At 35.9% G+C, this 10826-nt stretch overlaps 1 protein-coding gene across 1 annotated transcript; it reads right to left on the bottom strand.

The window, feature by feature from the left end:
- Positions 1 to 686: 686 nt before the first annotated feature.
- On the bottom strand, positions 687 to 7179 carry LOC130959975 (putative disease resistance protein At3g14460). Its single transcript, XM_057885365.1, has 7 exons — positions 5896 to 7179; positions 3196 to 5805; positions 2637 to 2784; positions 2438 to 2498; positions 2087 to 2248; positions 1819 to 1908; positions 687 to 1158 (listed from the first exon to the last, which is right to left on the bottom strand). The coding sequence occupies exons 1-2, from the start codon at positions 7049 to 7051 to the stop codon at positions 3212 to 3214; spliced, it is 3750 nt and encodes a 1249-aa protein (XP_057741348.1). The 5' UTR covers positions 7052 to 7179; the 3' UTR covers positions 687 to 1158; positions 1819 to 1908; positions 2087 to 2248; positions 2438 to 2498; positions 2637 to 2784; positions 3196 to 3211.
- Between the last annotated feature and the right edge of the window lie 3647 nt (positions 7180 to 10826).

Here is a 10826-nt window from a genome sequence, read left to right as displayed (position 1 = left end):
AATTGAGTGAGCACTTAGTGGTTGCAAGTCTAGGGAGTGAACCTAGCCAAATCTAATTTGTGTAGAAGTTGGGTTTGTCTCAGATAGGATTGGGGAGAATCCTAAGGAAATTGGTGTTTGCAATCTTGTTAAAGATAGTGAAAATCCCACCAATGTTGTCCGGGAGACTATATGTAAGTCACATTGCACATGGTGGCTGAACCAGGATACATGACGGTGTGATTTTCTCTTCTCTACTCTTCTTTTGGTTTTCTTCAATATGAGACAAAATAAATATGTCTCCTACTTTATCTATTTCTCAGAAGTCATAGCTATCCAAAAACAAAAAGTTGCTCTGTTCCTGAACGCATCGTGAAGAGACAAAATAAAATTGTCTCCTGAATTTCAACTTGACAGACTTAACAGCAACCAAGCTCTTATTTCAATCAAAAACAAAAGCAAAAAGAAGTTAAAAAGGAGGTCATAGATTCAATCCCTTTCTCTAGGCCATTGACAAACCTTCACTCCGGATTAATCTTTTGTACAAGATATTTCTTAAGAAATACTTCCTAACAAATAGAATTCTCTGATGCAATAATTATTATATTTATTCATATCAAAACTCATGAACACATATTCATGGTGTCTCATAAAATTGTGTAAGTACTTTCCTTCTTTCTTTCTTGGAAAAGAAGTACTTTCTCTGTTGCAAAATCACACAAATTGGAATAGCTGCTTGAGAGAATAATTGGCATAACAATACACAAAAAAGTGGCAGCCAACAAATAACAGAAACCAGAAAAATAAAAATCAGGACAAGATACCGAAATTTTAACGTGAAAAACTCTCTCAATGTGAGAGGTAAAAATCACGGGTCATTCAGACCAAAAAAGAAGTATTACTATAATCAACTAAGGATACAGGAGAATCTCAAATGAGTGCACAAATCATGCTTATAGTAAATCAAAACAACCAAGGACCAATGCATATAAATGTGAACCAAAAACATGAAAAATTTACAAAACCAGAGCTACTTTGCGCGCGCAAGCCATATCTCACCCTCCAAATCTTATCTTAATCGTCCAACCATTTAGAATGAAAAGGTACATCCAGAACTTGCTATCAAAATTTTAGCCAAAACCAAGATTGAAGCACTCTCCAACTGCAGATTTATAGTGACTGCATAATCAACCGAAAAGAAAAAATTATCATTCTAGTAACAATATGGTCATGAAAATGGAGGTCCCTTATATCAAAATTAATCCATACCAGTGCATATTATTCAAGTAGCTAGCAGGACTAAATGTCAAAAGAGACACGAAAACTTTAGGCAAGTATTTACATGATATAAAATTCTTCTAAAAGAATATTTCAACAATAGTGTGATCACAAAATTGTAGAATTTAAATTATCAATTTAGTAAGAGTATGATCCTCTTCATGAAATGTTTGAACAAAAAAGCAATCAACTATTAGACTAGATGTGTAGTTTAAGAACTCAAAATTTTCAAAAGCAGATGTATTTATAAATTCATGTAATAAACTTGAATGCATTAGAAATGTTGCATCTTTTTGTTTAAATTTACAAGCTCCACCACTGAATTGCAGTTTTGGCATTGAAACAGCTTTGGCAGCAGTTAAAGAACCAAATTTAAGTTGATATTTATAGTACATTTATTTTAGCATATACATTAAAAAATGGGAAAGGTAGAAATACCATCTTTCCCTGAACTACATATAACTAATTCCTTCTCAAATCAAGCTATCATCATCTCTTTTTCTTTCTCCCAACAAAAATAGGAAAAGTAAATTGTAGGAGGAATAGAGTAACTATACTAACCTGAAGCTAAAATTACAGAGCACTCTTCTGATGAACTTTGGACTGAACGAAGATAATTTAGATATGGTTACCAAATCTCAAATGTACTTCCTGCAACACAAATTAAAAAACATTTCAAGACTCAACGTGTTTGTCATCACAAAAACCACACACACACAATTATGTCAGAACCTGACGAACACAATGTTGGATCATTGGTTTGATTTTAGAGTCAACAGTGAAAAGAAATGATGCTCATTGGTTTGATATACATACAAACTGCACACACCATTGAGTGAAGTTGATAGGAATGAAATTGTTGCTGATGGCATCACTACAACTTCTCCTTCTAATGACTATTTCATGTATATGATTGTCATCTTTAAATGTGGAAAGCATATTCTTTGTATCTTGACCGCATTAGCTACATACCCTCATCACCTTGGGAAATCTGTTTGATTATGTGTTGAAATCCAGAAAGGAAGAAATAGTTATTATTACAGAACCTTTTTCTCTAAGTATTAGAAATAGCTTATTATAGGCATCTAATACCATTAATTTTATCCAATGTTTCAATCTATGGTTAAAAAAATTACACAACAATAACTTAGATCCTTCTATTTTGAAAGCTTATATACACCTCGTTCATGCTGATTCCTTTTACTGTCCTATATGGATCTTGCATCACAACAGCTGACTCTCTGATCATAAAGAATTGGCAAAAATAGAAACAACATTTTAGAACTCTTCTCTTTTCACAAATCCAGCTGTCATTTATTTTTTCTCTAAGCAAAAAAGAAAAAGTAAAATTATACTGAGGAATAGAGAAATATACTGACAACAAAAGCTTTTCAATAATAGGTGTCACTCCAACTTTCTCCTTCATGTCTTCGTTCTCTATCCTGATCATTGTAGTGTAGATATTAACAGCGTAGATATGATTGCCACTGTATAAGAGAAGTACATCTCCACATATACACAAGCTACCTGCAGAAGATGATAAAAAAAAAAAAAAAAGAAAATTTGACTCATCCATTTGTTTAATATATCTAAAGAAATTCTCAATGCTGGATAAACAAAAAGAGACATTCCGTGTTTTTCAATTTCTATCTCCTAGTCATTCTTATCTTCCTCTTTGAATGCAATTTGATTGAAAAAACGAGTGTTAATAAGCATCTCACATGTAGCAATGACTTTTTCTCAGAGCAACAAAGGATTTTTCTTACTACAAACTGAGAGCTTCACAGATAAATGAAGGAAAAGAATACAATCTTTTTTGTTGCCATATCAGTTCAACTAGTTAATATTGTATAAAGAAAGAGAGAACTTTTTTCTTTTAAGAGAAAGGAATATGCATGTGTGAATTTAATTGTGGTATAATGGAGATTAGATAATTACCTGCTTAAAAATTTCTTCAGAAGATTTCTTCTCCATCGACTTGAATGATGGGGATGTGGGAAATTTTGGGCCAAATTTGTTGATGCTTGTTCTTGCAGTGTTTTCCCAGCAATGAACATCTCTTAATGTTGAGTAGTAAGAGGGAAGAAGGCAGCTTTTCTCCTGCCATGTTCTTCAGCAATGAGCATTTCTCAATGTGTAATTGTTGGAGGGAGGTGAGGCGGAGAAGCTCATTGCAGTTGAATATCTCCAGATTATCAAACTTTTCGATATGTAAAGTGGTAAGGGAGGGAAGGCGAGGCAGCAAACCCACCTCTGGGTATGACTCTATTATGCTCTGACACCCAAAACCAGAAATGGTGAGATGAGTGAGGTTGTCCAAGTTGCCCAACCATGAAAGACCCCTCAGTTGTTCCTCGCATTCTCCGACACTAAGCTCTTTCAGGTTAGGCGGCGAACCTCCCTCTGGCAACCTACAAATGTTTGGGCAACGTAGTATGTCGAGAGACTGTAAATTTGGGAGAAGACTATTCATGCCACGTGGCAATGCCTCCAACTTGAGGCATTTTATGATGCTGAGATGAGTCAAGTTGGGTGCAGCCAGTCCTTCTTCCGGAAATGACACAAATTTGTGGCAATGAAAGATGGAGAGACGCTGAAGAGCAGCGTGTGGCGGCTCTGACATCGAAATTGAGTCCAGATTTGAACACCCATCTATCTGGAGATTCTTGAGATTGGGAAAGGCATCCAATGATAATGAGGTCAGTGAATCACAACTCTCTTCTATCTGTAGATGTACCAAATCATACTTGTGTTGTTGCTGGAGTAATTCAATTTGGCTGCACCTATATATTCTGAGCTTTTGCAAAGATTTGGGTAAACAATTGCCCCCCAAGGATACAACAGACCAACACCTTGAGATATGTACTTCTTGTAGGGAAGTTAGATGGTGGATGATCCTTGCCTTAAATGCATACTCTACCACAGATTCAAATCCATGAATTGATAAACTATCCCTATCAAGTGTCATTCGCTTACCCCATCCTTGATGATCTTCTTGTATATTCAGTTGGCGCACTTTGGAAACATCCGAGGAAGAAAAAACGATTTTCATTAATACCTGATTAAGCATATCTCCCTTTAACATTGGACAATCTCTTATTTCAAGCCTCTTAAGCTGAGGAAAAGCTTCTGAGTCAGGTAAGTGCCACTCCTCCCAACATGGCATGTTATGAAACTCCAAACGCTCCAGTGAGGGAAACGGTGCAATAGGCGAAGAATGTTGCTGGCCTTCATTCTTGTAAAACTCCATGCCAACACTCTTCAGCTGACTAAAATTTTGAATGCGGAGGGACTGAAGAGAAGGCAGCTGTCCAAGTGAAGGCAGCATGCAGCAATTCTTGCAAGACTTGAGAGATACACTTGTCATGTTTTGGTAGGAACAGTGCCCCAACCAATCTGGAAATATTGTACCCTTGTATCCCCATATTCTCAACTCTTTCAAGCCGTTGTGAGGTTGTAAGCTGTGGAGTATATCTCTTTCAGTTTGGGCGTCTGAAGCCATAACATCACCTGAAGACAGAGACCATTCCAACAACAACTCGTCAATGTGCTTCTTATCTATTATCCTTGCACTTCTTGCCTGATTGGCATCAACAACATTCTCCAATTTCTGAATCTCAAGTGATCCATGAAGATTTAAAAGCCCTCCTAACTCTTGGATTCTATTGTCTTCTTGCTTTCCCACCACAAAGCTGCTTAGAATGTGCAACTGTTTTAATTTGCCCATTTCTTTTGGCATTTCTTTCAGAGGAGTACCCCTTATATCAAGATGTCGCAAATTCACAAGGTTATACATGCCATTAGGCAGCATAGTCAGCCCTGAACAACCTGCTAGCTTTAATGTTTGTAAATTGCACAACTTGCACAATGACTCGGGCAATGTCTCAACATCACTTCTAGAAAGATCCAAATAGCGCAGGTGGATCAATTCACCTAGGCTACTAGGCAGTATAGTTAGGAAAGAACAACCTTTTAACTTTAAAGTCTGTAGATTGCACAAATTGCATAATGACTGCGGCAATACCTCAATATCACTCCAAGAAAGATCCAAATAGCGTAATTGGATCAATTTATATATTGAATCAGGAAATATGTTAAGTCTATCAAAGGACAAAACTCTCAAGTATTTATTCTTTGACAATATGTAACATGGTAAAGTTGTGTGATCTTCCCAGGTACAAGCTCCTTGATTGATATACAATAATGTCCTCAAAGATTTTATTTTACTAGTGGAGCATATTTTCTCAGGGATTGAATCATCGTATGACAAATGACGAGTTAGAATACTCATCTCTTCCATTTCACCAAGTTCTTCTGAGAATCTACAATAAAGATCTCCAGCAAGAAAAGTTGCCAAGTCATGCATGAGATCATGCATCACAAAATACTTCTCATCATCATTCTCAACCTGCTTGAAAAATAGTCTTGAAGCCAAGTCATCAAAACACCCGCAACCAACTTCTTCTAAAGTCTGTCCCCTCCTTGGTGGTTGTAAAAGATCTTCAGCCATCCACAGCAAGATTAATTCATCTTTATCAAGTTTATGATCTTTGGGATACAATGAACAATAGACAAAGCAGCGTTTTAAATGAGCAGGCAGATGGTAATAACTTATTAACAATGCAGGAACAATCTTACAATTTGCCGTCGGAAATTCCCAAATGTCACTGAATAGTATTTTATTCCATTCTTCAACACGATGCTCTGAGCGCAACAAGCATCCAAGTGTTTCTGCAGCTAACGGCAAGCCACCACACCTCTTGACAATCTTTCTACCTATTTCTTCCAGTTCTGAGCTCCCATTTGATTCAGGAAAGGACGCATTGTCTGCAAAAATAGACCAACAATAATCGTCTGACAGTTCCTTGAGAGTGTGAGAGTTATAGTGTTGGACTATTGGACCAACATTTTCCTTGCGGGTAGTTAGAAGAATAGTACTTCCTTTACTCCCATGTTGGAAAGGGGTGATAAAACTACTCCACTTGTTAGTATCTTCACTCCAAACATCGTCCAAAACAATGAAGAACTTCTTTTCTGACAGTTTTTCCTTCAAATCTTGTTGAAGTAAATCAAAGCTATCAAGACTACAAACACCTGAGGAGATCCCCTTTATAACATTCTTTGTAGTCTCAACAACATCAAAATTTTCAGAAACACAAATCCATACTTTCAGATCAACCCCGTCCATCAAATCCTTATTGTTGTAGAGCCATTGTGCTAAAGTAGTTTTACCAATCCCGCCCATACCAAGAATAGAGATGACGGACAAGTTATGATGATTGTTGTCATTGAGCATCTTGATTAGTGCCTGTTGGTCACCATCCCTGCCGAACACATTCCCCTTCACAAGAGAAGTGGATGGAGGTCTCCATGAAGAGCTTCCCGTTGGAATCTCTCTCAGTCCAAGGGTATCTTTGCATCTCTCAAGATCTACTATTCTTTCAACCACCTCTTCTATCTTGGTCACCATCTTCCTACCGGACAAATCAAGGAAGTGAGGAAGCCGAGTGCGTACCTTGCTGCGAATTTGAGCTTTGATGAAGACGCGGTCCAGCAGGTCATCAGCAGTGTAGAGAGCATCCTTGAGATTATCAAGCCATTCCCTGACGAGTTCGTTTCCAAACTGCTTCTGCTCAGCATCAGAAGCGAGAGCTTTAGCAGCCAAGATAGCAGTCTTGAGCCTGTCAACCAACTTCTTGTCCAGCTTCTTGCCCACCACCAAGTTGACAAACTCACGTGAAATGAGCCTCTCAAGAACAACGTTGATGAAGCCAGAAAGAAGTGCTTCAGCCATGGTATGATGATCAGAAAAACAGGAAATGAATGAGTGAGTGATTGGATTTTGAGAATGTAAGGAAGAGAAAGCAATATTGCAATAATGCTGCAAGGTAAAGGTATTCAGCAATAATTGTATGCAGTGGAGTGCATAGCTGACTTTGCAGTTGACTTCATTTTTATCTTCTTCTTTGAAGGATGAAACAATGTATTTAAAAAGGAGACCACTTACATACATACACCAAAAATAACTTTTTTTAAAGACTATGCATGAGAATTTGACAAGTGTCCTCACTTATATTTTGGTTCATTCAAACCGATTATTATGAAAAAACCAAATTTGTGAATAATTTAATTCATTTTAAGCGATTTTTTTTTTGTGAACCTTAAGCGATTTTTTTACTTTCATAGAAAACAATTTTTTGGACAAATACAATTGGGCTCGAATCGTTTATGCTTAAAAGAAATGAAGTGAGCTAAAATTAATCCATTACATCTAACAAAAAAAACATTACACAATTGGAATTATGATGCCGCTGAAAAATTGAGTGTTAACCAGACTTCAAAAATAACGATGGATCTCGGACAAAACAACATCACCGCCGGCGAAGATCCAGGCAAAGGCGAGTAAGCAGGCTAATGGAGACAGAAGCTGGGTGGAAAACGGCGAGGTGACAAGTCGCATATTGGAAAATGGAGTTCTCTCATCACATCGTCGGATCCCTCATCCAAATCACTGCGTCGCCGGAGCACCAACAAGGACAGAACCGTGGGAAGAAGATGAACTGAACTAAGCAATAGAAGGAAAAATGGCGATATGGAAAGAAGGAATGGGACCTAAGACGATTATTTGGGGCACGGGGAGTTGCAAAAAAGTAGAAGATGAATAGCATCTGCGATAAGGGAGAAGAACCGATCAACGGAACCACGCAACCAGCGCCTCTGGCTCGAGGAAGAAGGAGATCAATGCAGATCTTCTAGGTTGGGTGGGACCAGCTTCTGGTTGCGTAAAGGAGGTTGACGGCGAAGAGGAAGCTAACGGCGAGGAGGAAGCTAACGCCGAGAGTCGAACCAAGAAGATGATAGTGACAAGTCCGACGATCGGCAACAGGACCTGTTGCTTCTGCCGCCGCCGACAACGAGAGCAAGAAAGCCGAGCAACTGAGTGCGAGACCGGAGACGGTGAGAGAGACTGGAACCGAGAGAACGATGAGAAGCTTGAATGCGACACGGAAGATAATGAGAGAGATGACAGAGAACTTCAGTGACAGAGTGACACCGATGGAGGAGAAGGGGAGATCTGATCGGTTTTGAATGACATCGTGTTTTGAAGAAAAAAGAAAAACAAAGATCTGACCGGTTTATATAAATCTGATATGAATTATAAATTCAGACCGAATTCAGACCGAATTATGTAAACCATCCAAATTTATCTGGTTCTAAAAAATACTACCAATTACATTTTGACATGTCAACGACTTTTAAAAAAGATGTTTAGAGCATCTTTGTGGGAGTATTCTCCATTTAAAAATCTAGAGTGTGACCAATGGAAACTAGTCTTTGAGGAAACTAATAGTGTTATTGTGTTAAGACAATGGCTTCACGCGGTACCTGTAGTTTGGTTAGGGTTTCTTTGCTTTGAAACAAAACGACGCCGTTTGGAAAATTTTTGAAAACCGGCCGAATTCCAGTTCGGTTCGACTGACCGGTTCTCGGCGGTTCGGCAATTCAACAGCAGTTTTCAAATCTAGCAGTTATAGTTTCTAACTGAACTGCAAATTTTATCGGTTCATAATTCAACCGAACAGTTCGAATAAATTTTCAGAACTTTGCTTAAAACAATAACAATTATACGTACGTGACTACTTTTCTCTAGCGATTTATCATGTAAAAGGGTATCATATAAAAAATATTTCTAATAAATTTTAAGGTATTTTCCGTTAACAAATTGTTTTGTAGTATTAAATAATATTTATCAAAAATATTATTTATTCATAAAATTATCAGTCCCTACATATTAATATGTATTTTACTCATTATTAATATATATTTATATTTTTAATATGTATTCTATATTAATAATGAATTTTAGTATACATTTAACATAATTAAATATTTATACAGCATCTCCCTTAAAACAATAACAATTATACCTATGTGACTACTTTTTTATGGCGGTCCATTATGTAAAAAGATTTCGAGTATCAACTAACAAACTCTCTAATCTAGAAAATATTATTATGGACAAAAAAATTTTATCTCCAATTCTCCATTCTTAATTTGTTACTATTTCTTTTTTCTTTAATAAACAACAGGTTAAAAATACGTAAGAGAAAAAACAGATTACACAATCACTTTAATAAACATGATTCTAATCAAATCTGTAAAGAAACTAAGATAAATATAAGAAATATGAAAGGAAATATATGATAATCATAATGTTCATGTAAAGTGAGTTGCCAACAGGGGTGGCAAGCGGGGAAGCTTGTCCCGTCCCGCCCCACTCCGCCAGAAACTCGTCATTAGGCGGGTTGGTCCGTTCCATCTCGTCTAATAAGACAATCCCAAAATTCTAACTCGTCTCACTTAATGGCGGGCTAAATCTGTCAAATATCTTTTTTTTATTTTTAACTATTAAATAATATATATAAAGGTATAAAAATTTTTTTTCCGTTTTTTACTTTTAACTATTATAATTTCTAAAAGTATAAACAAATTATAATTTTTATATTCACAAACATTAAAGTCTTTATAATTATAAATATCTAATAAACATAATTATAAACCAAGTTTTCATCTAAAACATAATTATAAATATTGTTCCCAAAGCAAAATAAACATAATCCAAAACATAATTATAAATATTGTCTCTAAAACAAAATAAACATAATCTAAAACACTCAATTTTCATCTTCATTCTCTTGTAAGTTGGATTGGGAAAAGTTGGGTTTTGGTAAAAAAAATTGAAAAAATACCCCCTTGCTAAAAAATACTAAGCCCAGTGGGGAAGCCCGCCCTGCCCCGCCAAAGCCCACGGTTTAAGCGGTGCAGGTTAAGCGGGCTTTTGCTATTTGGCGGTCCTAATTTTTTAGCCCAGTCCGCCTTTTTTGGCGGGTTACGCGAGTCGACCTGGTGGGTTTAGGCCCATTTGCTACCCCTAGTTGCCAATGAGTTATAGTTCAAATGGTATAATCTCCCCATACTCAATTAAGAAGTTACGGGTTTGAGTATCCTATTTTTGAAAAAAAAAAGTGAGTTTATTCGCATAAGAATTAGCTATTTTAAATTCTTGGTGGAGGCTCTAACTTTTCAATCTGCTACAATAATTTCGGTTTGCCAAAACTAAAGATCTCAAGGAAATGAAAATCAATTGAATATTTAAAGACATATAGTCACAATTATTTTTTAATCAACTTTCATCTTAGTTTATTGCTATTATAATATACAAAAATGCTATGTGCATAGAAAAAACACAATAACTAAATTAATTACTATATATTTATGTATTACATGTGTTGTTTAATCTATTTTTAATATGTATTTGATATATATTTTATATAAATAATTAATTTTTAATTAAAAAAAAAAGAAGAGAACAAAAAAAATAGTTGCAATAACAAAAGAGGAGGCAAAAATTATAAAAAAAATACAGATCAAGGGGTGAAAAGAAATACTTTGAATTCTTTTTTATGTATTCCATTTTTTGAATTCTTTTGTACTACTTGATTAAAAAGTTTATTTTTGATCAATGACTTATTCATTTAATACTATTAGTATAAAATAAAAAATCAAAT

This window comes from Arachis stenosperma, chromosome 2 (genome assembly GCF_014773155.1).
Source record: "Arachis stenosperma cultivar V10309 chromosome 2, arast.V10309.gnm1.PFL2, whole genome shotgun sequence".
Taxonomy (NCBI): Eukaryota; Viridiplantae; Streptophyta; class Magnoliopsida; order Fabales; family Fabaceae; genus Arachis; species Arachis stenosperma.
This window is presented reverse-complemented; position numbering and strand designations above follow the sequence as displayed.

What these genes read in the sequence shown, in the direction of transcription:
- LOC130959975 (XM_057885365.1), bottom strand. Translation starts at nt 7,051, where the DNA reads ATGGCTGAAGCACTTCTTTCTGGCTTCATCAACGTTGTTCTTGAGAGG. An exon ending in GGAATTTCCGACGGCAAATT is followed by an intron (nt 5,806 to 5,895) that starts GTAAGATTGTTC and finishes TGTATCCCAAAG; the next exon opens with ATCATAAACTTGATAAAGAT.